This window comes from Ahaetulla prasina, chromosome 3 (genome assembly GCF_028640845.1).
Source record: "Ahaetulla prasina isolate Xishuangbanna chromosome 3, ASM2864084v1, whole genome shotgun sequence".
Taxonomy (NCBI): domain Eukaryota; kingdom Metazoa; phylum Chordata; class Lepidosauria; order Squamata; family Colubridae; genus Ahaetulla; species Ahaetulla prasina.
Window position 1 is genome coordinate 227095620 of NC_080541.1, and position 26350 is coordinate 227121969.

A 26350-nucleotide genomic window follows, 5' to 3' on the forward strand; every position below is an offset into this window, starting at 1 on the left:
ATGATATAAGCCTTTTTTTCCCCTTTTTTTTTATGCTTTTAATGTAAAAAAGTTTAATAAAGTATTTAAAAAAAAAAACACGACTTGTGGACTCCAACTCCCAGAGTTCCTCAGCCAGCTTTGCTTTGCTGGCTGAGGGACTCTGGGAGTTGGAGTCCACAAGTCTTAAAGGGACCAAGGTTGGAGAGCCCTGCTCTAAGTACCAGCAGCTTTTCAAGTCCTAGGTCCTAGGAGTTAAAAATCTATCCCACGGCTGGCTGGCTACGTTTGCTTTTAAGAGTTAGGGACTCACCAGACTTTTTTGTTTCAATGATTTTATTTTTAAAAAAATTAAAGACCTCCATGGCACAACTTCTCAGCACAATTAAGGGTTAGTTTCAATAGTGACACTACAATTCCATTCAGGTAAATCCAGAAAGAGAAAGAGAGAGAGAGAAAAAAAACCAATCTAAATTTTAACAAAATAATAAAAAAGATCACTTCAAACAAGATCTTTCTTTTTTTTTAAAAAAAAGATTCAAATTTGCAAACAGGACTATTTATACTGGCGTTTCTTTTTCCTTTTCTTTTCCTGCCATCTCGCACAATGCCAGCCCCCACCCCACCCCGCCCCTCCCAGGAAGTGCTGAGTAATTTAAAAAAAGTGTTCTGATACCACGTATACAGATGAGGTAATTTACAACACAGACGTTGTTACAATCTGCAGGTTTTTGGGCTGCAAGGCCAGGATGAGCACCGGGAAGGGAGTTGAGCGCAGCAAGTTTTTCTCGACTAAGTCTGCCCCTTTAAAAGATGCGTGGACTTCCAACTCCCAGGGGATTCTGGGAGTTGAAGTCCACGCATCTTTTTTAAGAGGGGCCAAAAATTGAGAAACACCCGGTTTAACATCAACTCCTCGACCACAAATTATTTCCACCTTGGGTTAGCTTGGATGGATACTGCTCCCCTTGGCGACTCCCCACCACCACCACGCACCCTTAAATCCTCATCACCTCGCACCCGGCACCCGATTCCTAAGAAGCACGCGACAAATCCTATTTTTTTTGCCCTGCATGCCAAATTCGAAGATCAAAAGAAGAAAGCGAAGGGTTGAATCGATCCCCAGCTCCAGAGGGGAGCTGTCCTAGTGCAAAATCTAGGCGCACCGATGCTGCCTTTCCCCAATTTCTCGCAGGTGCCGCCGTGGGAAAATTTCCTGCCGGCGGGCATCCGAAAGTCCTTTCTCATCTCATTTAAGGGAACCGCTGAGGGTGGGGTGGGGTGATCTCGTGCTGCTTCTTGCTTTGGGACCCAGGTCCCATCCCACCCCGAAGAACGCAAATGTGGCTCCCCCCCCAGAATTCCAAGTTTCCGAAAGTTGCATATTAGTATGAAACTCAAGGCCTACCCCGAGACGGTTAGCAGGACACGCGTAGCAATGCCGCCCCCAACGAATAATTTTTCACGGAGGATCTGATGGGGCTTCCAAGGCCGCCCCCCGGCAGCGAGATACGGACCTCCAGTGGTTTGGAAAGAAATGGGGGACGGGGCTTCCATCCTGCCCTTCACTACGGCCGCCCTGACATTCCAGTGCGGCGCGAGGAAAACACAGGGGGGGCCCCCCTCAAAACCGGCGACATTTTGGCTTGTGAGCACACTTTTTGTAAGGCTTCCGAACACGGGATGGCGGCGGCGGCCACCGAATCCTGGCGAGGTGCCGAAACGGCAATGGGGAGAACCAGTTTCGGGACACAAAACACACACGCACACACTCCGAACATACATACACACAAACACACGCAGAGCCCAGCCTCCTGGTCCGAAGCCCCAATTCCAGGGGTTAAGAGGCTGCGCGTAATGTAAAACGTATTGATACTGACCCAGAGAAGAGCCTCCGCGCAGGCGACGTTAAATCTAACCTTTGATCGATTAAAAAAAAAAAAGAAAAGTTTTTTATTTACAGCCGGGCATTCCGACGTAGGATATTTCAGCATAAGGAAGAGCGAGACCGATTTGCCTTACAGAGGCCTCTGCGTTTCGGTGGGGTGTGTGTGTGTGTAGTAGACAGACACACAATCACAGGGAGTGGACACCTTTACGAGCTGACCTGTTTCCGCGTTGTTTTTCACACGCCTTTTTTCTTTCCCCTCGAAAATTTTCTCTCCGCCAGCTTCCTCTAAGTATCACATACACACGTACACACACACAGCTCTCACCACATGGCACATGAAGAAAATATATATATATATGGGAGGGTCAACAGAGCACCCCCTAGATCCGTTTGGGGTTTTTTTCTTCTTTCCAAGATCTAACCTGTTAGAAGTTTGAGGAGGTGTGTTTTCTTTTTTAAAAAAAAAAGGAAAGGAAAAGGAAAAGAAAAACAGGTGAAAAATTTGATTTTTCCAGGAAAAAAAAACAGGTGAAAAATTGGGATTTTTCCAGAAGTCCAGAAGACGTTTATGCTTGGCGGTGGGGCCGGATGCTATCTTTTTTGGGAGGTACGGATTGGATGGCGAGGCCTGGAGGCTTTGGATTAAGATGAGGAGAAGACAATCCCATGGGATCATGGACCGTTTTTTTTTTTGTCCTTCCTTTTCTGCAAACCGAGTCCGTTCCGAGCCGCTGCAGGAAAACGGCGACGTGGCTTCCGAGACGCCCCCGTTGTCTCCCATCTTGCCGGCTTTCCGAGGCTGGAATTCCACAGGGCGACGTGGGCGGGCGATGGAGACGTTATGTTCCCCCTGCAAGGGGGGGGGGGAGCACGCAGAGGGAGCGAAGAGGCATCGGCGAGTCATTAAGGACGAGAGAAACCGAGATGAGGAAGAACCGGCGTCCTCACTTTGGAAAGAGTCTTCGAGGAGGACCTGGGGACGGGGCGAGCGGGAACAGGCGAGAAAGGGTCCGTGAAACGCCCCCGTGGGTGGATATATTTTTTTTCTTTTTTGCCAGGGGTTCCTCTGAGTTACAAAACGTTCAAGTAAAAAAAAAAGGCAGGCCTGGGGCGGGGCGGGGCGGAGGGAGGGAAGAAATTCAGCATCAGAAGATTCATCCATATCTATATATATATATATCTCTATATATATATCCAGAGGGGAGGGAGAGAGAGAGAGAGAGAGAGAGATACATATGGATGACATGACGGAAGGACGATCAATCGACAAGCAATGGCTCCAACATGGCTCCTCCTGTCTCTCTCTCTCTCCTTCCCGCCCCCTCCCCACGTTGGCTACAAGAGGCTGTGGAGGGAGGGGTGTGAGTGAAGGAGGACCCTCAGCCCGATGGTGGCTCCAGTCCGGCGTCTGGGAGACGGAAGGAGGAGGGGGGTGTCCTTTATTGCTGAGCCCCTGCGGCAGCAGGTACTGGCATTCCCAGCGGGTTGGCAGCGGCAATCACGGGGGAGCCGGCTAGAGGTCCGAGGGGGGAAGACGTCGCCACTGAAGAAATTCCTGGGGTGTGGGGGGAGAGAATAGGAGGCAGAGAAAAGAACAAAATTAGCAACCCGGAGAGGGCAAATTTGCCCCCCCATCCTCACCCCCCCCCTCAAATGAGAATAGCCTCTGGTGTGTTTGGTGCTCTCTGAGCTTGGTTGTTTTCTGACCCAACTAGGGAACATCATCAGTTTCATGACCCAACTAGGGAACATCATCAGTGATAGAAGGGAGGGGGGTTTGTGGGGAGGAAGAGGAAGAGGAAGAGGAGGAGAACTGTGGGGTCCTTAGTGCTGTCTGAGCTTAGTGGTTTCCATGTAGACATTTCCCGACCCAACTATTATTTATTTATTGAGGCAATTTATATTGCCACCTATTCGCCCCTGGCGACTCAAGGTGGCTTACAAATTGGGGAACGCCACCCATGCCATATGCAGTGCCTTTGCCTGCCAGGGAGCCCAAGCAGCAGCAGGACGAGAGGCCTTCCGGGAGAACCCGCCCGTTTCCTATCTCGGCACCCCAGAGGGACTCACCTGACAGCATCCCAGCGCTGCTCACAGGCGTGCTGCTTCCTGGCAGGCTGGCTGAGTTCATCCGAGCCTGGTCCTTCACAATCGGGTCTGGAAAGGCGAGAAAGGAAGGGAGACGATGACCCCCGTGCGTGGGCTTCCGAAATTTGTTAAGTGAGCTTTGCCCCCATTTTACGACCTTTCCCGCCCCAGTTGTTAAGTGAGGAGAGAGAGAGAGAGAGAGAGAGAGAGAGAGAGAGAAGAGACAGAATGAAAGAGAGAGAGACAGAGAATGAAAGAGAGAGAATGAGAGAGAGAGAATCAGAGAATGAGAGAGAATGAGTGGGAGAGAGAGAAAGAGAGAGGGGAAGAGAGAGAGAGAGAAAGAGAGAGAGAGAAAAAGAGAAGAGAAAGAGGGGGGAGGGAGAATGAGAGAGAAAGAGAAAGAGACAGAGAATGAGAGAATGAGAGACAGAGACAGAGAATGGAAGATAAAGAGAAGAGACAGAATGAAAGAGAGAGAGAGACAGAGAGGAATCAGAATATGAGAGAGAGAGAGAGAGAGGGAGAAAGTTTTTAGTTAGATGATTAGATTTAGTTAGAGAAAGAGAGAGCGGGAGGAGAGAAAGAGAGAGTGAGAGAAAGAGAAGAGAGAAAGAGGGGAGAGTGAGAGAGAGATTGAAAGAGAGAAACAGAGAATGAAAGAGAGAATGAGAGAGAGACAGAGAATGAAAGAGAAAGAGAAGAGACAGAATGAAAGAGACAGAGAATGAAAGAGAAAGAGAATGAGAGAGAGAGAGACAGACAGAGAGACAGAGAGGGAATCAGAGAATAAGAGGGAGGGAGGGAGAGAGAAAGAGTGGGAGAAAGAGAAAGAGTGGAGAGAAAGAGAGAGGAAGAGGGGGACCTGTGGTAGCCCAAATGCTCTGCCAGCAAAAACGAACTCCGTTTTCAGCTGCGACGGCCTCCTGCAACCCTCTGCCAGTGAAAACGAAGCTCAGCGGGGTACTGTGGGATGATCCTTCACTGTTTCCAGGGTAGCCTCAGCGGCCGGATCTAAGCACCCCGTGGGCTGGATCTGGCCCTTAGGCCTTGAGTGACACCCCTGCTTTATCTGAGAGGGAGCTTGGGCCATCCATCAGCCCTCAGATGGAGAGTCAACAGCCCCCAGGTCTGGAGGTGGCTGATGAGGAAGAGGAGGAACAGCAGGGTCCAGTGCCTGATGTACAGAAGGCAGAGGAGAGTAGGGGAAATCTATGGGCTGGCCCTTGGGATGGAAGAGCCACCGCTGCTCTTCCATCCCAAAGCCGGTCCCTGGCTCTAGTGATAAATGGCAGGGGGTGGAGATGAATAGGTGTGACAAACAACTATTCATCTCCCTGCCAGACTTTAAGAGGGGTGGACCTCAACTCCCAGAATTCCCCAGCCAGCCACTCCCCAGGGAATTCTGGGAGTTGAAGTCCACCCTTCTTAAAGTCACAACACTTGAGTAACATCGTTCTACACAAAGCTTCATTTTTTTCATATCTCAGCTACTCAGCTCCAGGTCCGATTTCGTATTTTGCAATCTTTGGCCCACACCAACTTGTCGTAAGAAAAGGACGCAACCCCGTCACTGTAAGGAGTAATTAAAGTCAATTAGTGCAGCATCTAGCATTCTCCGGGGTTATTCTGAAATATTACATGAAGTAATATTTCCTGCCGGGGTCTTCGTCCGGCCGAAGGACGCTTGGCTGGGCTTCCTGAGAACGAGACTCACAGAAGTAAGGGTGCTCCATGGCTTCTCTCGCGGTCAGTCGTGACTGGTGATCGTATCGCAACAACTTGTCCAAGAAATCTAAGGCTTCGGGGCTGACCAAGTGCTGGTTCTCACTGTGGACGAAACGTTCCCATCGTTTCCGTGAATGCCTGCGAGAGAGAAGTGGGGGGGTGGAGGGAGGGAAAGAAACGCTACTGTTTTAACTCTGGTAGGTGCATCAGAGCTTGTTAGTCTAAACCAGTGATGGCTAACCTTTTTGCCATCGTGTGCCAGAAAAGGGGGGGGGGGTCATGTGCATGTGTGCCCACACCCATAATTTTATGCACCCCCCCCAAGCGTATGTACGCACGACCCCAACCCAGTTCCTGGCACGTGATGGCCCGGCAGGCCCGTTTTTCTCTCTCACCTGGCTCCAGAGCCTCTCTATGAGTCTGGGGAGGGTAAAAACGGCCTTCCCCATCCCCCCTCTGGAGGCCAGAAACGGCCCGGTTGGACAGGAAGTGACTTTTTTGCTGTCCCCAGCCTCCAGAGATTCCTAGAAAGGCTCTGGAGGCTGGAGACGGCAAAAAACGTCACTTCCTGTCCAACCGGAAATTGGTAAACGGGGCGTTTCTGGCCTCCGGGGGGGGGGGTTGGGAAAGGCAGTTTTCGCCCTCCCCAGACTCCTAGAGAGGCTCTGGAGCCTGGTGAGAGAGAAAAACGGGCCTTCCCCACCACCGCCCAGGCCCTCTGGAGGCAGGAAACAGCATGTTTCCCTACTTCTGGTGGGCTCAAGCTGAGCTCAAGTGCCCACTGATATGGCTACGCATGCCACCTGTGGCACTGTAAACTGTCTTATTATTTAAGGAAATTTATGTGGCTGCCCAACTCACTCAAGGTCAGGAGTCCTTGGTGCTCTCTGAGCTTGGTTGTTTTCTTGCAGGCATTTCATTACCCTAACTAGGTAACATCATCAGTGCTACAAGGGAGTGGGGTCTGCAGGGTGGGAGGAGGAGGAGGAGGAGAACTGAGGGGTCATTGGTGCTTTCTGAGCTTGGTGATTTTCTTGCAGGCATTTCGTGACCCAACTAGGGAATATCATCCGTGCTAGAAGGGAGTGGGGTTTGCAGGAGGAGAAGGTGGAGGAGGAGGAGGAGGAGGATTGTGGGATCCTCGGAGCTCTCTGAGCTTGGTTGTTTTCTTGCATCAGTGCTAGAAGGGACTGATGGCAAACCCCATTTCTTTCTGGCACTGATGATGTTACCTAGTTGGGTGATGAAATGTCAGCAGCAAAACAACCAAACTCAAAAGAATTCACCAAGGACCCCACAATCCTCCCTCTCTTTTCTTCTTCCCCACAAAACCCCCTCTTTTCTGATGTTTCCTAGTTGGGTCATGAAACGTCCGCAAGAAAATAACCAAGCCACCCTCATTTCAACCCTCAGTTGTAAATATTCTCCTCTGATTGGTATTTTTGGGCAGAATATTTACAAAAAACAAAACCCCAAATTTTACAAACCCAATAAATCACCACACACCCCCTGGTGACAAACTGGTCACTTGATGACCTCTGTATCCCCCTCCCTCCCACCCCGCCCCCCGGGCTTCCCAGGCCCATTGGCAAAAACCAGGTCTTCAGGGTCCCAAAGATAATGTTCCAAAAGTCAACTGTCAATCAGAATATTTGGGCAGTTCAAATGAGAATAAAGAATTATTGCAAGTTTTAAGTTTTCTACAAGAATCTGAGCTACTAACCGTCAAGGGAAATGACCGGGAACTAAGAAGGCATTCCAGGCAGGCTGGATTTAGATCTCTTGTGAGCATGCAGGGACTCGTCGCTTAGACCCCCTCCCCTCCCCTTGGGCTCAGCCTGGTTATCTCCTACTGCAACAGGACTTCCTTGGATTTTCCATTCGCCTCCCTTCCTCAAACACCCACAGACAAATTTGTGGAACGTGGCCTGCCTTCCGTCTTCTCGATCAATTCCATCCTACCTGCCAAGGATGTCGTTGAAACGGGGGTCCAGCTCAATGTTGTATTTGTCAATATAGTCGTATAGGTCTTCCGTTCCCAACACCTTGGCTATTCTCACCAACTGCAAGGAGACAACGGGAGATAGTGGATGTAATGATGGGGGGGGAAAAAATTCAATACAGACAGTCCTCGACTTAAGACAGTTCGTTTAGTGACTGAGGTTCCAGAGGCACTGAAAAAAGTGACTTATGGCTCTTTTTCACACCTACAACGGTTGCAGTATCCCCAGGGTCACGTGATCAAATTTCAGACGCTTGGCAATTTATGCTGGAGCCCATCTTCTGGAAACTTTTCTCGAGCAGTGACCCTGCTACTGTACATGCATATCTATCTATCTATCTATCTATCTATCTATCTATCTATCTATCTATCTATCTATCTATCCATCCATCCATCCATCCATCCATCCATCTGTCGTGTCCCACTCCCCCGACAACGACCGGATCTAGGAAGTCCGTATCAAACATGGCAACGAAGCCTCTGCAGCTTGCCAAATTCCTTCGAGGTTTATCAGGGCAGGCAGGAGTCCAAGTTGTGACTTCAGCGATAGAGTCCGATATCAGCAAACTAGGTGAGACTTTGCTTGACTCAAGGTTGGAATGCCAAAAGCAGGTCCTTTATATAGGCTGTGGGGTGTGGCTCCACGACTCAGCCTGGATAAATGCTGAGGCCTGCCCCTCCCTTCCTTCTGCTGGCGTCACCTCTCAGATCTCCGGAAGCGAGGATCTTCCCGCTCTGAATTCTCTTCAGCTGGATCTGCTGTCAGTAATTCCAGCACGTGGCTGGCTTCCTGCTCACATGCTGTAGGAGTGAAGTTTATCAGGCTTGTCTGCTCGCTCCTGACATCCTCTCCAGGCATGGGGCCAGGGCCGGGGGCTGGAGGCATGACAGGCCGTTCATCTTCATTATCAGACTCCGAGTCTGATAACAGGCCCGGGTGGAGACGGGAGGGGCCCGGTTGAGGAGAGGAGGGAGGACGAGGCACAACACTATCCATCTATCTATCCATCCATCCATCCATCTCAATCTATCTATCTATCTATTGATCTATCTATCCATCCATCCATCTATCCAACTACCTACCTACCTAATCTACCTACCTAATTATGAAATATGAATTTGAAGGGGCCCCAAAACAGCTCCCTGAAATGAGGATTTTTTTTTTTACAAGGGACTTGTAGACACCCCCCCCCCATTCAAAGGCTGCACAGATTGGGGGGGGGGAATGAAACCACCTACTGGGAGGCTGTTCCATGGGGTCTACCTGAGCATCTACCTCTCTGCCCATACCTGGCTGACCTCATAGTGAATGTGCAGGCTGCGAGGTTCTGCTCCCCGCCCTCTTCTCACCTGATCGTAATTGTCGTGACCGTGGAAAAAAGGCTCCTTTCGGAAGATCATGCTGGCGAGCATGCACCCCAAACTCCACATGTCCAGGCTGTAGTCGTACATCTACAAGGAAGGGAAGGAAACTCGTTAGCATGGCTCGCTGGCAGATCGACCTGGGAAAGACTCAGCCAGCATGGGCGATGCTCTCATGGAGACACTGGACGGACTGCATCATGTAGGAAGGGTTGACGCCTCCGTGGCTCTTATTGTTGTGGTCCGTCAGCAGCCTGTGGAGCTGGCAATGGACTCGGAAAGCGATGAGGCTGAGGAAGAGCTTGGGCCAGTCCTGGAGGCTGGGGAAGGCCCGGATGAGGACTCTGCGTCGGAGGCAGAGATGGGGCCAGGGCCATCGGGGAGTGATGTGCAGACTCCAGAGCCTGATAGTAGTGAAGCAGAGGAACAGGAGGAGCCTGTTCCTAATGCGCGCATGAGAAGAGCTGCCAGAAGGCAAGCGCAGCTCAAGCAAAGAGGACGACTCGGAAGTAGGGCCAAGAGATGATTGGCCCCTCCCATAAGGCTTAAAACAGACCAGCACCAGCGTTGCCTGTCTTTCTGTCTAACCACACTATTAAAAAAATGTGGACACTCTAGAAGAAGTGCAGAGAAGAGCAACCAAGATGATGAGGGGACTGGAGGCTAAAACATATGATGAACGGTTGCAGGAATTGGGCATGTCTTAGTTTAATGAAAAGAAGGACCGGGGAGACATGAGAGCAGTCTTCCAATATTTGAGGGGCTGCCACAGAGAGGAACAGGGGTCAAGTTATTTTCCAAGGTACCTGAAGACCAGACAAGGAATAATGGATGGAAACTGACCAAGGAGAGCTTCAACCTGGAAATAAGGAGACATTTTCTCTCAGTGAGAACAATCAACCCATGGAACAGAGGTTGCCTTCGGAAGTTCTGGGAGCTCCAGACGTTGTGGATCCATCCATCCATTGGATCAACTTATCTATTTATCACATATCTGTATCTGTTATCATCTCTCTATCTTTATCTATTATCCAGTTAACTTTCCTGCCTACGGTGGAACTAGAACTCATCATCTCCTGATGAGTTTGGCCAATGTCCAAAGCCACCCAGTTCATGCCTAAGGCAGGACTAGAACGCAAAACCTTCTGGTGATTGGCCCAAAGTCAACCAGTCAGCTTGCATGCCTAAGGTGGGACTAGAATTCACGGCTTCCTGGTGATTGGACTAAAATCACCCAGCTGGTTTTCCTACCTAAGGCGGGACTAGAACTTACTCTCTCCTGCTTTCCGGCCTGGTGCCTTAACCGCTAGACCAGGAGTCAGCAACCTTAAACACTCAAAGAGCCACAAAGGTCCTAACAGGAAGCCCCCTGTTCAATTCTGGAACCAACCAGAAGTCCACTTCCCCTGCCATAGAGTTTCCTCCTAGTGTGGCGTCCTTTTTCCTCTACCTGTCCTAACCTATCAGCTGTGGAGCCGACTGGCAACAGGGAGCCGCAGCAGAGGGATGAAAGAGCCACATGTGGCTCCAGAGCCACAGGTTGCTGACCAAACTGGCTCTAAATATCGTTCTTTCTTCATTTCATTTTGCTTCCTTTTTGCTCCTAGGTTCTACTGGGGTAGTAGCCCAATTGCTGGTTCCGCCCATCCCTTTTTCCCAGGTTTGTGGTCATTCCACATCAAGTACCTGTGAGAGGGATCATGGAGCCCTAGTGGACAACCATTTAGATATGAACCAGCCGTGTGCAGCAGCTGCCAAAAAAGCCAACAGAGTTCTGGGCTGCATAAACAGAGGGATAGAATCAAGATCACGTGAAGTGTTAATACCACTTTATAATGCCTTGGTAAGGCCACACTTGGAATCCTGCATCCAGTTTTGGTCGCCACGATGTAAAAAAGATGTTGAGACTCTAGAAAGAGTGCAGAGAAGAGCAACAAAGATGATTAGGGGACTGGAGGCTAAAACATATGAAGAACGGTTGCAGGAACTGGGTATGTCTAGTTTAATGAAAAGAAGAACTGGGGAGACATGACAGCAGTCTTCCAATATCTAAGGGGTTGCCACGAAGAAGAGGGAGGCAAACTATTCTCCAAAGCACCTGAGGGTAGAACAGGAAGCAATGGGTGGAAATTGATCAAGGAAAGAAGCAACTTAGAACTAAGGAGAAATTTCCTGACAGTTAGAACAATTAATAAGTGAAACGACTTGCCTGCAGAAGTTGTGAATGCTCCAACACTGGAAATTTTTAAGAAAATGGTGGATAGCCATCTGACTGAGATGGTGTAGGGTTTCCTGCCTGGACAGGGGGTTGGACTAGAAGGCCTCCAAGGTCCCTTCCAACTCTGTTGTTATATTGTATTATATTAACTATTCAAGGAGAGAAGCAACTTAGAACTAAGGAGAAATTTCCTGACAGTGAGAACAATTAATCACTGGAACAACTTGCCTCCAGAAGCTGTAAATGCTCCAACACTGGAAGTTTTTAAGAAAACGTTGAATAACCATTTGTCTGAAATGGTGGAGGGTTTCCTGCCTGGGCAGGGGGTTGGACTAGAAGGCCTCCAAGGTCCCTTCCAACTCTGTTGTTGTTGTTGTTGTTGTTGTTGTTGTTGTCCCTTCCAACTCTGTTGTTGTTGTTGTTGTTATTATTATTATTATTATTATTATTATTATTATTATAGTGCAAATACCTGATAATCTACAAGGAGTTCCGGCCCTTTGAAGTATCTGGAAGCCACTCGGACGTTATATTCCTGACCCGGATGGTAGAATTCAGCCAAACCCCAATCTATTAGCCTCAGCTGGAAAAGAAGAGGAGAGATTAAGGTGGAAGATAGAATATTTTTCTTTGGTTGGCACTCGGCAGCCCCCTCCCCCCCCCGCCGCCAGAAGGGAATAACAAAACCAGAAACAAAGGAAATGAAGACAAAAAAACAACCTGTAGAAATCCACAGGTAATTAATTATTGGAGACAGCTCAGAAGTGAAACACCCATGCTTCAAAAGTACCATTGAATTACAAGGTAGTCCTCGACCTACGACCACAACGGAGCCCAAAATTTAAGGGCCTCTGTGGCTCAGACTGGTAAGACAGTCTGTTATTAACAGCAGCTTGCTTGCAATTACTGCAGGTTCAAGTCCCACCAGGCCCAAGGTTGACTCAGCCTTCCATCCTTTATAAGGTAGGTAAAATGAGGACCCAGATTGTTGGGGGCAATAAGTTGACTTTGTATATAATATACAAATGGATGAAGACTATTGCTTGACATAGTGTAAGCCGCCCTGAGTCTTCGGAGAAAGGCGAGATAGAAATGCAAATAAAAAAATACACTACACTACTGTGTCCCAAGATCGCACGAAGGGAAGGGGAAGAAGAAGGGGAAGAGAAGGGAGGAGGAAGGGAAGGGGAAGGAAAGGGAAGGGAAAGGAAAGGGAAGGAAGGAAAGAGAAAAAGAGAGAGAGACAGAGAGAGAGAGAGAATGAAAGATGGAAAGGAAAAGGAAGGGAAGGGGAAGGAAAGGAAAAGGAAAGGAAAAGGAAAAAGGAAAGGAAAGAGAAAGAGAAAGGGTAAGAAAAGGAAAGGAAAGGAAAGGAAAGGAAAAAGGGAAAGGAAAAAGGAAAAAGGAAAAAAACCACCTGGATGCCAAAGTCCAGAAGCCGAACCATTTTTGCACCGTCTACATTTCTCTTTTCCTTTCCCTGATCGTTTTTTCAGCCAGGCCTGGCCCACAATGTACGTGGCAAAAGGTACCGGCTGGCTGAAGGACAGGGAGGGAAGGAAGACCCCTCGGGGCCCACCGCTCCTCACCTTCCGATGCTCGTGGTCAATCATGACGTTGTGAGGTTTGACGTCTCTGTGCATGATCCCCATACTGTGGCAGTAATCCAGGGCCTGGAGAAGAGAGAGAGAGAGAGACGCCCCAACATCAGAAAGGAGGGTTTTGTATAGGAAAGCCACATCCCGCCCAAAGCCTCTGGTGGCTCAGGCTGCTAAGACAGTCTCTTATTAACACAGCTGCTTGCAATTACTGCAGGTTCTAGTCCCACCAGGCCCAAGGTCGACTCAGCCTTCCATCCTTTATAAGGTAGGTAAAATGAGGACCCAGATTGTTGGGGGCAATAAAAGTTGACTTTGTATATAATATACAAATGGATGAAGACTATTGCTTAACACAGTGTAAGCCGCCCTGAGTCTTCGGAGAAGGGCGGGATATAAATGCAAATAAAAAAAAAAAAGCCGAACAAATGACAGGGAGGCCATTTTATGAAGGGCCACAATTCAGTGTAGCTGCTCAGAAAATGGCGGCCGCGTCCGAGGTTGCCGCATGCCACCCATCAAAGGCGTGGCCTCTCTTCCATCCCTAAGCTGAGCTCCGGACATCTTGTATAATGCCTGACGTGGGATGAGAGGAGGAGGAGGGCGGGTACAGTGGGGTGGGATGCAGTCCAAGGCCTGTGGGGACCCCGGAGGGTGGGAAGCGCCTCGTGGGGTGGGGGTGGGGGGGTGTAACCGATTTGTGAGGCAGGGCCTGGAAGAACAAGGCCGTGAAATAAAACCTTGAATCGGTGGTTTCTCAACTTTTAACCCCGTGGACTTCGACTCCCAGAATTCCACAGCCAGCACGGGGAATTCTGGGGGTTTGAAGTCCGCCTATCTTAAGACACGCCCAGGTTGTGCTCTACGGCAACCGATTCAAAGTAGGAAGGTGAGATTCTCAAAGCCATTTTACCAATAGAAAGCATTCTATTGGTTGGAATGCTATTAAGTAGGAGGGGAGGGAAGGGGAGGGCAGGGAGAAAGAAAATATAGAAGGAGAGGAGGAGGAGGGGAGAGAGAGGGGGAGGGGGAAGGGAGGAGAGGAAAAGGGAAGCAGAAAAAGGAAAGGAAATGGGGGGGAAAAGAGGAGAGGAAAGGAGAAAAAGGAAAGGAAATGGAGGGGAGGAGGAGGGAGGGGAAAAGGAGAAAAAGGGAGGGGAGGGGAGGAGAAGGAAAGAAAGAAAATATAGAATGAGAGGAGGAGGAGGGGAGAGGGATGGGGAAGGGAGGAGAGGAGAGGAAAAGGAAAGCAGAAAAATGGGAGGGGAGAGGAGAGGAGAGGAGAGACAGGAAAAGAAAGGAGAAAAGGAGAGGGGAGGAAACAACGAAAGAAAGAAGGGAGGGAGGAAAAGGAAAGCAGAAAAATGGGAGGGGAGAGGAGAGGAGAGGAGAGACAGGAAAAGAAAGGAGAAAAGGAGAGGGGAGGAAACAACGAAAGAAAAGAAGGGGAGGGGAGGAAAGGAAAGAAGAAAAGAAAGGAGAAAGGGAGAGGAGAGGGGCCTCTGTGGCTCAGACTGCTAAAACAGTCTGTTATTAACACAGCTGCTTGCAATTACTGCAGGTTCAAGTCCCACCAGGCCCAAGGTCGACTCAGCCTTCCATCCTTTATAAGGTAGGTAAAATGAGGACCCAGATTGTTGGGGGCAATAAGTTGACTTTGTATATAATATACAAGTGGATGAAGACTATTGCTTGACACTGTGTAAGCCGCCCTGAGTCTTTGGAGAAGGGCGGGATATAAATACCGTATATATACTGAATATGTTTATCCGAAAGATAAGCCGAGGTCCCCAATTTTACCCCAAAACTGGGGTAAACTGGGGACTCAGTATAAGCCGAGGGTGGAAATGAGGCACCTACCGTTGGGGAAACCTCCTCCTCAGCTGAGAAGGCTGGCGGCCCCGCCCGCCCTCTCACTGCACCGGCAGGGCTTCCAGCCGTCCGCAAAATGTGAAAAAGAAAAAAACTCGAGTATAAGCCGATATACTCGAGTATAAGCCGAGGGCTTAAAAAACAAAACTCGAGTATAAGCCGTATAGACCCGAGTATAAGCCGAGGGGACGTTTTTCAGCACAAAAAACGTGCTGAAAAACTCGGCTTATACTCGAGTATATACGGTAAATAAAAAAAAAGAGGAGAGGAGAAGAGAGGAGAGGGAAGAAGAAGGGGACACAATTCTGAATTAAGAGAGATAAGATTCATCTCTCCAGGTCTGTCTTAACCCAAAGAAATGTGCTCAAGGCCTCAGCGAAAGAAACAAGACATTATCCGCTCCACAAGGGCCGGCTCTCCCTTCTCAAACGCTATTTCCAGACCATCTCAAAAGGTTTCACGAAAGGCCACTCACCTTCAAGATTTCATACATATAGAACCGAATATCATAGTCCGTTAACGTCTGGTATAATTGCTGTGGGAAATGAACACAACAACAATAAATAAATGAATAAAGCGGCAACCTCCCCATTTCTAACCCAATAAGGAAGTTAACTGTGCTCAATCTCAGACTGCATGGACGCTACTCCAGGCGGCATAAAAACGTGTAGAGTTGAAAACATTAGCTGAACTCATTGGCCTAATTTAAAATTTTCCTGTGTCGATCCCTGTAGCCGAGGACTTTTTCTACCGGTTTTCTGAGGGGGGGGGGCTGCAATGTATATATAATTGACCCCACCCCCCAGTCCAAAGGCTAAAGCCTTTGACTGTGTGGATCACAACAACTTTTGTCAAGTTCTTAAAGAGATGGGAGTACCAGACCACCTTATTTGTCTCTTGAGAAACCTGTATGTGGGTCAAGAAGCAACAGCAAGAACTGGACACACGGAACCACTGATTGGTTCACAATTGGGAAAGGAGTTCGACAAGGCTGTATACTGTCGCCCTGCCTATTTAACTTACCATATTTTTGGGAGTATAAGACGTGCCTTTGTTTTTGGGGAGGAAAATAAGAAAAAAGCTGATTGGCAGGTGGATCCTCCTCCCGGACTACCCCCAATCAGCTGTTCCCAGAGGTGAATTTTAGCAACAGGTTCCTTGGTTGTGAGCTCTGTGCTTTTTTTTTTTTGCTTTTTTTTCTGTTTCTGAAACTTCTGAAACTCCGTTTGAGACAAAAACTTTTTTTAATGCCTCTGAAAGCCCCCGAAACAGGGCTTCAGAAAAAAAAAAGGATCTGAAGCTCTATTTGGGGGCTTTTTTTCTGAAGCTCTGTTTGGGGGCTTTTTTTCTGAAGCTCTGTTTGGAGGCTTTTTTTCTGAAGCTGTTTGGAGGCTTTTTTTCTGAAGCTCTATTTGGGGCTTTTTTTGAAGCTCTATTTGGGGGCTTTTTTTCTGAAGTTCTATTTGGGGGCTTTTTTTGAAGCTCTATTTGGGGGCTTTTTTTCTGAAGCTCTCTTTGGAGGCTTTTTTTCTGAAGCTCTGTTTGGAGGCTTTTTTTCTGAAGCTCTGTTTGGAGGCTTTTTTTCTGAAGCTCTATTTGGGGGCTTTTTTTGAAGCTCTATTTGGGGGCTTTTTTTCTGAAGCTCTGTTTGGAGGCTTTTTTTCTGAAGCTGTTTGGAGGCTTTTTTTCTGAAGCTCTATTTGGGGGCTTTTTTTCTGAAGCTCTGTTTGGAGGCTTTTTTTCTGAAGCTCTATTTGGGGGCTTTTTTTGAAGCTCTATTTGGGGGCTTTTTTTCTGAAGCTGTTTGGGGGCTTTTTTTCTGAAGCTCTATTTGGGGGCTTTTTTTCTGAAGCTCTGTTTGGGGGCTTTTTTTCTGAAGCTCTGTTTGGAGGCTTTTTTTCTGAAGCTCTGTTTGGAGGCTTTTTTTCTGAAGCTGTTTGGGGGCTTCTTTTCTGCAGCTTCATTGCTGATGCTTTTTTCAGCCTCTGAAACCTTTGTTTGAGAGGCTGGGCGGGGCTACATTCGGAGTATAAGATGCTCCCAGATTTTCATCCTCTTTTTTGGGGGGAAAAAAGGTGTGTCTTATATTCTGAAAAATACTGTATATAAAGAAGTTAATGGATCCAGCTGAATCAGTTATCTGTGTTATGCTTTCTGGATTTGATTTTGCAAGGAACTCTGACAACAATCTCCTCTTAATTCTATCCAAGTATCTCTTCTCTTTCTGGAGAAGAATTTGAATCCCAACATTTGTTTTGGATAACGTAACTCTGGAGGGGGGAGGGTGTTGTTGAGTTAATCTTTCAGTTTGCAACAAGGGGCCTCTGGTGGCTCAGCAGACTAAGTCAGTCTGTTATTAACAGCAGCTGCTTGCAATTACTGCAGGTTCAAGTCCCACCAGGCCCAAGGCTGACTCAGCCTTCCATCCTTTATAAGGGAGGTAAAATGAGGACCCAGATTGTTGGGGCAATAAGTTGACTTTGTATATAGTATACAAATGAATGAAGACTATTGCTTGACACAGTGTAAGCCGTCCTGAATCTTCGGAGAAGGGCGGGATATAAATGCAAATAAAAAGGGGGGGGGTTTGAGGCAGGAAATTAATTAAAAAAGGGAAAATAACGGAGGAGACAACGCAAATCAGCTCTGCAAAAGCCCCCCCCCCAATTTACAAAAGGGGGATGCAAGTCAGGGGTCTGTCAATCTTTTTCACTAAAGCTGCCACCTAGTGGCTGAGTGCAATGCCTGCAAGGCAAAAAGGATGGATGGCCTCTAGGGAACCCCCGAAATAAACCCCAGTTCACTTGCAAGCCTCCCGCCTAGGGAAATTTCAAGGTTTGGGACCTAACAAGGGATTTAGAGCCAAAATGCTAAAGAGGGAGGAGTTGGGAACACATGTCAAGAATTACTTTGTTCTTGGTTAAATTGTGAACCGGTAAATATTCTCACAGGCCAGAGGGGGAGAACCAATGAGAGAACTAAAATAGAAGCTCATGAAAGAGACTCTTTGCAGCTGAGGGTTGAACTGGTGGCTCAGCAGACTAAGTCTGTCTGTTATTAACACAACTGCTTGCAATTACTGCAGGTTCAAGTCCCACCAGGCCCAAGGTTGACTCAGCCTTCCATCCTTTATAAGGTAGGTAAAATGAGGACCCAGATTGTTGGGGGCAATAAAAGTTGACTTTGTATATAATATACAAATGGATGAAGACTATTGCTTGACATAGTGTAAGCCGCCCTGAGTCTTCGGAGAAGGGCGGGATATAAATTCAAAAACAAAACAAAACTGGGAGGGTGGGGGGGGAGGTCCCTTGGTGCAGATGTTTCATTACCCAATTAGATGGCATCTTGTATTAGACGGGAGTGGGATTGATGGAGAGAAGGAGGAGGATTGTGTGAGTTATGGTGCTATCTGAGCTTGGTGGTTTTCTAGATGTTTCATTACCCAACTAGGGATTATCATCAGTGCTAGAAGGGAGTGGGGAGGGGGAGGAGGAGAACTATGGGGTCCTTGGTGCTCTCTGATCTCGGTGGTTTCCTTGCAGATTTTCATTACCCAACTAGGGATTATCATCAGTACTAGAAGGGAGTGGGGTGGTAGTGTTAGTGGAGGAGGAGGAGGGGAACTGAGGGGTTCTTGATGCTTTCTGATCTTGGTCGTTTCCTTGTAGATGTTTCGTTACCCAACTTGAGAACATCATCAGTGCTAGAAGGGAGAGGGGTTCGCAGAGAAGGATGACTTTGGAGTCCTTTGGGCTCTCTTGAGCTAGGCCATTTTCTTGCGCAGACATTTGATTACCAAACTAGACATCATCATCGGGGCCAGAAGAAGGTAAGGTTTGCTCTCCACCTACAGATGGCTTGCCCTGCCAGTGTTGGTGGGACGTTCTTAATGGTTCCACGATTACGCTGCGGTTTATTGCTTGTTTATCTAGTATTAACCTTGATGTGGATCTCTGCTTCTCTGGATGTGGATAGCTTTTTAAGCATTTACGTCTTCCGTCATTCAACACACACGGTCACCCGAATCTATTTTGAGATGAGGACTCCCTACAGTGTACACAATTGTCAGAATATTCATGGCTGGGAAGACATGGTAACATGGTCCGCCAATGAGGGCTGTTTTGGAAACAGAAACTTAAGGAAGGAGTCTGGGCGTGGCTTAGCTCTGTGCTCAGCTCTAAAACGCAACTAGTCTGGCCTTGTAAGCTGTGAGCTATGAAGCTGCAAACTAGTCTGGGTTTCCCTGCTCTGAACCGAGAACTGAATGGGGAGTCCTCCAAAAATCAGATTGCTAACGTGCTTCCAGCTTCATCGCCATCACTTGGCTTCCACGGCCCCATCAAACCTTTCTCTCCCCTCCCTCCCTCAAGCCAAGAAATTAAAAACACTGCCTCCTCCGACGGATGGATGGATAGAAACCCGTACCTTAAAATCTGTGTTGTTCACGTGCTCGAACACCAAGGCAGGGGTCCGGGACTAGGATGACGGAAGGAAGAGAGAATGTCAGTCACCTGGGGTTCTTCCAATGCATGATTTATTAGGCCGCATTAAAGGCTGCTCAGAGACTGAGTGAATGACTGACTGACTGCCGGCCGACATTTCTAGAATCCAGGAAAAGCTTAGAAGGAAAAGGCTGCGTTTTGTAGAAAGCGGAGTTAATTCTAAGGCCTGATCTGATCAAACCTTTCAGAACAAGCTATTTTTGGGGAAGGGGGGCAGGAGGGGGGGGGAACCAGAGGCAAAAACAGGAAATAAAATATCACTTTTACCATTTTAGGATCCTGTGACCAAAAACGCCTGAAATGCTGAGCTACCTGAGGTTATTATTTGAAATGAAAAAGGCGTTGTAAGCAGTCTTGCCTGGCTTAAAATGTGCTATTTGCCTTGTCAGGTGACGGGAGATCTGTCTGCAACTTGTGAGCCAGACTGTCCCTCTGATGAACTAGATTTTATTTTTTTAAAAAAAAAATATCCAGGATTTATTAAAATTTATATGCTGCCTATCTCAATGTCGAGATCCTGGATAGCTAAAAAGAAAACAAAGAGAGCATAAACACCGCCCAGAATCTCTCTATGAAGGAGACGGTCAGTTTTAAATGTGACAGACAGACATATGGATGGATGGATGGACAGATTGATGAATGGATGGATCTAGAGACAGAAAGTGATTAGATAGATGAGAAAGAGAGAAAGAGAGAGAGAGATGATTGATAGATAGATAGATAGATAGATAGATAGATAGATAGATAGATAGATAGATAGATAGATAGATAGATAGATAGATAGATAGATAGGGATAGTAGATAGATAATGGATAGATAGATATGGATGATAGATAGATAGATAGATAGATAGATAGATAGATAGATAGATAGATAGATAGATAGATAGACAGACAGACAGATAGGGATAGTAGATCGATAGATAATGGATAGATAGATATGGATAGTAGATAGAGATAGATAAATCGATAGATTGATAGATCGATAGATATGGATAGTAGATCGATATAGATAGCTAGATAGCTAGATAGAGCTAGGTGGGTAGATAGACAGAGAAAGAGATAGACAGAGATAGATAGATAGACAGACAGACAGATAGATATAGGGATAGTAGATAGATAATGGATAGATAGATATGGATAGTAGATAGATAGATAGATAGGGATAGTAGATTGATAGATAATGGATAGATAGATATGGATAGTAGAGATAGATAGATAGATAGATAGATAGATAGATAGATAGATAGATAGATAGATAGATAGATAGATAGATAGAGGTGGGTGGGTGGGTAGATATATATAATATATAGAGAGAGAGGGAGGGAGGGAGGGAGGGAGAGAGAGATACAGAGATAGAGATAGACAGACAGAGTAAATAGATGGTAGATATGGTAGATATAGATAATAGATATAGACAGATAGACAGACAAAACAGTGAATTATGTAGTTGAGAGACTGATGATATAGAATGACAGACTGATATAGGTAGACAGACAGATACAGATGAGAGAGGAGGGATAATACTAATGTTATCCTCTATCTTTTCATAAATCAATAAAAAATAAAAAACCCCAACCACCTTTGGACCCTGTATTCCCTCAGCCCATCTACGTGCCCCCTCCCCCATCAAAATTACTCACCACTGGATCCTTCACTATGTCGGCGAGGGTGATGATGTTGGGGCCACCTCGCAGGTTCTCCAAGATTTTGATTTCTCGTTTAATTTTCTTTTTTTTCACCGGCTGACCAAAGGAAAACAATCCGTTAGCTGGGACAGGCAAAACTCCAGGAGGGGGGAAGTCGGGGGTGGGGGAGAACCACTGTAGCTGCAACCAGCGTCTCTTACTGGTTTTGCTTACTGAATATATTTGGGTTACCCAAAAAAAAAAGTTGCATTTAATTTTGCAGCAGAAAAGTGGTGACTGAATTGCGGGAGTTTGTGGAAGCAAATATTGCGTCATTTGAAAAAGAAAGTGTATATAAATTCAGAGGAGAGATGGACAGGAGGCAGTAAACGGGCTTTTAGACAAAGGATACTAAAGCATCACTAGAAGACAGTTTAGGATTAAACTGGGGGTCCTTGGTGGTCTCAGAGCTGAGTTCTTTCCTTATTTTTTTTTTATTTGCATTTACATCCCACCCTTCTCCAAAGACTCAGGGCGGCTTACACTATGTTAGCAATAGTCTTCATCCTATTTGTATATTTATATACAAAGTCAACTTATTGCCCCCCCAACAATCTGGGTCCTCATTTTACCTACCTTATAAAGGATGGAAGGCTGAGTCAACCTTGGGCCTGGTGGGACTCGAGCCTGCAGTAATTGCAAGCAGCTGTGTTTAATAACAGGCTTCTTACAGCCTGAGCCACACCGCGGCTCCTTATAGACATCCTTATAGATGTCTCATAACCCAACTAGGGAACATCATCAGTGCTAGAAGAGAGAGGGGTTTGTGGAAAGGAGGAGGACGGCTTGTGAGGTCCTTGTTACTCTCTGAGCTTAATTGTTTTCTTGAGGACGTTTCATGACCCTAGTAGGGAATATCATCGCTGCTAGAGAAGAGTGAGGTTTGCGGAGAGGAAGACAACGATGACCGCAGGCTCCTTGGTGCTTTCTGAGCTCGGTTGTTTTCTTGCAGACGTTTCGTGACCCAACTAGGGAACATCATCGGCGCAACGGGAGTGGCGTTTCGCTCTCTGCTTCCATGTTAAGTGCCTTGCCCTGCCCATTTTGACAGGACAACCAAGGAACCACCAGCTCAGACCAACAAGCTAACAAGAAACCACAGCCCCAATCAAAGAACCACCAAAAACATACCTACCAACACCGACAGGGACAACCACGGTGTATAAACAGAGAGCAAACCCACCCTCTCCCTTCTAACCCTGAAGACGTTACCTAGTCGGGTCATGAAACGCCTGTAAGAAATCAACCAAGCTCAAGAGAGCACCCAAGAAACCCAGTCCTCCTCCTCCTCCTCCCTGAAAACCCCACTGCCTTCTAGCATTGATGATGTTACTTAGTTTGGTAATGAAACGCCTGCAAGACGACAATGGGCCTCAGAGAGCACTAAGGACCCTACAGTCCTCCTCCCCCTCACTCCTCCTCTTCCTCTTCCTCTCTGCAAACCCCCCCCACACTTCTAGCTCTGATATTATTTAGGTGGGTCATGAAACGTCTACAAAAAAACCAAACAAACAACAACAACCAAACTCAAGAGAGAGCACAGGGCTCCCACATGACCATCCATCAAACATACCGTATTTTTCGGACTATAAGACGCACCGGAGTATAAGCCGTACCAAGATTTCCAAGAGGAAAACGAGGGGGGGAAAAAATAGGTTTTGCCCTCCGCGCGGCTGGTTTTTGCCCTCCCCGGCTCCCCAAACCCACTGCACATCCCGTTTTTTCGAAAAACGGGCCCGTTTTTTCGCAAAAACGGGATGTGCAAAGGGTTTCGGAGGCCTGCAGAATGCTCCTGGGGGCCGAGAAAGGCAAAAATGTGACGTGTGGGGGGTTTGGGAGGCCAAAAACAGGCCTGTTTTTGGTGAAAATGGAACGCGCAGAGCGGGGTTTCGGGAAGCCAAAAATGGCTGTATTCAGTGTATAAGACGCGCCAACATTTCCACCCTCTTTTTTTGGTGGGGGGGGAGTGCATCTTATACTCCAAAAAGTACGGTACACGCAGGAGAATTCCAATGCTCGCCGTCAATTAATTGTGAAACTAATAACCACGAATTATCCGCAAAACAATTCAGGAAGTTGACTTTGGGGAACGCTCAAGTCTTCTTCACTCAGAAACAGTGCTTCCCATGGCAATAGAATAGCGAAATAAGGGGGAATTCAAAAACAGGTTTGCAAGAGTCTGGAAGTCTTGTTATTTTGAGAGGAAAAACAAGGGGGGGGGGGAAAGCCCCATCGGTCCTGTAACCCTGACTGAGCTCTTTGGAACTGGGCTCTTAGGAGTTAATTATCCCATAATCCCTAATTAATGAAGGCAAGGAAGTACAAAACAAGGGTCCTTTTTCTCAAAGCCACAACTCAAAAGATCTGCTTTCTTCGGTGCAAATGTGATTTGGGAACTGCTCTCTAGACCAGCGGTTCTCAACCTGTGGGTCGCGACCCCGTTGGGGGTCGAATGAGGATTTGCCAGGGGTCGCCTAAGACCATCGGAAATATGGGAAATATACTTGCGAGTCGAAGAATCGTGCTCCAATGGTTGACTCCACAAGCCAGCTGCAGGCTCTTCAAATCGCTAGCCGAATTCGGCTTCAGGCGCGATGAATTAAAAAAGAGAGAAATCTTTGCTCTGATGTCTCCCTCTCAAGCCAGCTGCAATCACTCCCAATCGCTAGCCTAATCTGGCTTCAGGCGCCATAAACTTAACAGGGGAGGAGTCTCCGCTTTAATGCCTCCGTCCTCAAGGCAATCGCAAGCAGTTCAGATCGCTAGCCAATAACGGCTTCAGGCGCGATAAATTCAAAACGAAAATAATTTTACGGTTGGGGTCGCCACATCGTGGGGAATTGTATTAAAGGGGTCGCAGCACTATAAAGGTTGAAAACCACTGCTCTAGACTATTCCCAGTAGAACAGGTCAGGCCATCGTAACTCTTTCCAAAAAAAACCTTGCTAACATTTTCCACGGCTTACAAGGAAAACCAGATGCAGATGTTTTATAGATGGCACCTTCCACCTACTAGACTTGCAAAGGTGTTCCCAAATAACACCTCAACATATTGGAAGAGCAAGAAAACCCCTGGAACATATTACCATCTATGGTGGATGTGTCCAACGGCAAAAAAATTTTTGGGCAAATATAAAGAAATGGGTAGAAAAGATAACTGATCAACCAACGGAAAGAAAACCAGAAACATTTCTATTAAGAATATTCACAGGAACATATACCAAAGAAATAAAATAGCTGATTCTACACATTATAACGGCTGCACGAATAACATATGCACAAAACTGGAAAACAAGGAAAGGACACCAACAGATGTAGAAGTGACAGGAAAAGTTTTAGAATGCGCCGAGATGGACAAACTAACGAAAGAAATTAAAAGAAAAAGAAGAGACAGATTATTATATAATTTGGAACAGATGGTATGAATGGCCTGAGACTAGAAATAAAGAATAAAATGTAAAGGGGCCGGTTTAGCTCAGGCTGGTAAGGCCTGTTATTAAGAACACAAAGCCTGCAATTACTGCAGGTTCGAGCCCGGCCCAAGGTTGACTCAGCCTTCCATCCTTTATAAGGTAGGTAAAATGAGGACCCAGATTGTTGGGGGGGCAATAAGTTGACTTTGTAAAAATATACAAATAGAATGAGACTATTGCCTTATACACTGTAAGCCGCCCTGAGTCTTCGGAGAAGGGCGGGGTATAAATGTAAACAAAAAAAAAGGGGGGGGAGAAACGAGAAATGTAAAATATGTATATTTATATATAGAATTGTAAAGCTATTAGTATTAGAAACCGTAAGGTAAATAAAGAAAAAGGGACAATGAAGAAAATATAACAGTAAATGAGATATGGGGGGGGGGGGGAAGAGGTATAAAGGAAAGAAGACCACTAAGAAACATTCAAAAAATAGGATATATTTACATGTTGTATGTTATGTGTTTGTCAGATTGTGTGTTATAATAAAATAATAATTAAAAAAAAACTTGAATATGCAAATAATGTTAGTTGTATAATAGACCAGAATAACAAAATAATAAGAGTTGGAGGGGACCTTAGAGGTCTTCTAGTCCAGGGGTCTCCAACCTTGGCAACTTTAAGCCTGGTGGACTTCAACTCCCAGAATTCCCCAGCCAGCAAAGCTAGCTGGGGAACTTTGGGAGTTGAAGTCCTCCAGGCTTAAAGTTGCCAAGGTTGGAGACCCCTGTTCTAGTCCAACCCCCAGGAGACCCTATACCAATGTTGGCGAACTTTTTCGGCACCAAGTGCTGAAATGGGAGTGTGCGTGTGCGGGAGAGCACCGAAAATGGGAAGAGCAGCTCTCCGGCACGCAAGTCACGGCGGAAACCAGAAAAACAGCGGAAACTGAGCTTCGGGTTTCCTGCACATGCATGCGCGGCGGCCACCTGGTCTTCCAGTTTCTGGCACGCTTGCGTGCACGAAGACCAGCTAGCCAGCGCGCATGGACGTGCCAGAAACCCGGAAGCTCGGTTTCCCGCGCACATGCTCTTCCGGTTTCGGTGCTCCCGTATGCACGAAGACCAGCTGGCCGGCGCCGGAACCCATAAGAGCAACATGTGATGGCTGACGTGTCTGGAGAGATGGCTCTGCGTGCCACTTCCGGCACATGTGCCATAGGTTCGCTATCCTCCTATACCATTTCAGACAAATGGTTGTGTCCAGTCTCGTCCAGTGATGGAGCACCCACAACTTCTGGTGGCAAGTAGTTCCCCTAGTTAATTGCCCTCACGGCCAGGAAATGTTTCCTTAGTTCTAGGTTGTGTCTCTCCTTGGTTAGTTTCCCTCCGTTGTTTCTTGTCCTTTGGGTGCTTTGGAGAATAGGTGGACCCACCCTTTTCTTTGGGGCAGCCTCTCAAATACCAAATATACTGCTATCAGGTCACCCCTAGTCCTTCTTTTCACTGGCCAGACCCAATTCCTGCAACCGTTCTTCGTACGCTTTAGTCTCCAGGCCCTTAATCGTCTTAGCTGCTCTTCTCTGCACTTTTCCTTCTGGAGTCTTTCTAGAATATGGAGTCTTTCTAGAATATGAAGTTTTCAGCTGAGCAAAAGGGCAAATATAAAACCTTCTTCCAAGCAGCTCTTAAACGTGGAAGGAAAAGTAGGCCAGATCCTCTGTTTATATCCTCTCCCTAGGCAAAAAATAAAACACTTAATACTGCAGTGATAAGTCCACACTTGGAAATACGGCATCCAGTTTTGGTCACCACGATACCTTCAAGATGCTGAGACTCTAGAAAGATGCTGAGACTCTAGAAAGAGTGCAGAGAAGAGCAACAAAGATGATGTGGGGACTGGAGGCTAAAACATCTGAAGAACTGGGTATGTCTAGTCTTATGAAAAGAAGGACTAAGGGGTGACATGTTAGCAGTCTCCCAATATCTCAGGGGCTGCCACAAACAA

General features: G+C 47.0%; 1 protein-coding gene across 1 annotated transcript in view; it reads right to left on the reverse strand.

Annotated features, from left to right (window-relative positions):
* Positions 1 to 2748: 2748 nt before the first annotated feature.
* CSNK2A1 (casein kinase 2 alpha 1) overlaps positions 2749 to 26350 on the reverse strand; it is a 53345-nt gene continuing 29743 nt past the window's right edge. The window contains exons 4-13 of the mRNA XM_058177201.1: positions 20886 to 20987; positions 19167 to 19217; positions 15214 to 15273; positions 12858 to 12941; positions 11741 to 11851; positions 9039 to 9140; positions 7649 to 7749; positions 5676 to 5824; positions 3941 to 4027; positions 2749 to 3425 (exon numbers count right to left, since the gene is read on the reverse strand). Coding sequence (XP_058033184.1) covers positions 3310 to 3425; positions 3941 to 4027; positions 5676 to 5824; positions 7649 to 7749; positions 9039 to 9140; positions 11741 to 11851; positions 12858 to 12941; positions 15214 to 15273; positions 19167 to 19217; positions 20886 to 20987 — 963 coding nt within the window. The 3' untranslated portion in view covers positions 2749 to 3309. The remainder of the gene's footprint in view (positions 3426 to 3940; positions 4028 to 5675; positions 5825 to 7648; positions 7750 to 9038; positions 9141 to 11740; positions 11852 to 12857; positions 12942 to 15213; positions 15274 to 19166; positions 19218 to 20885; positions 20988 to 26350) is intronic.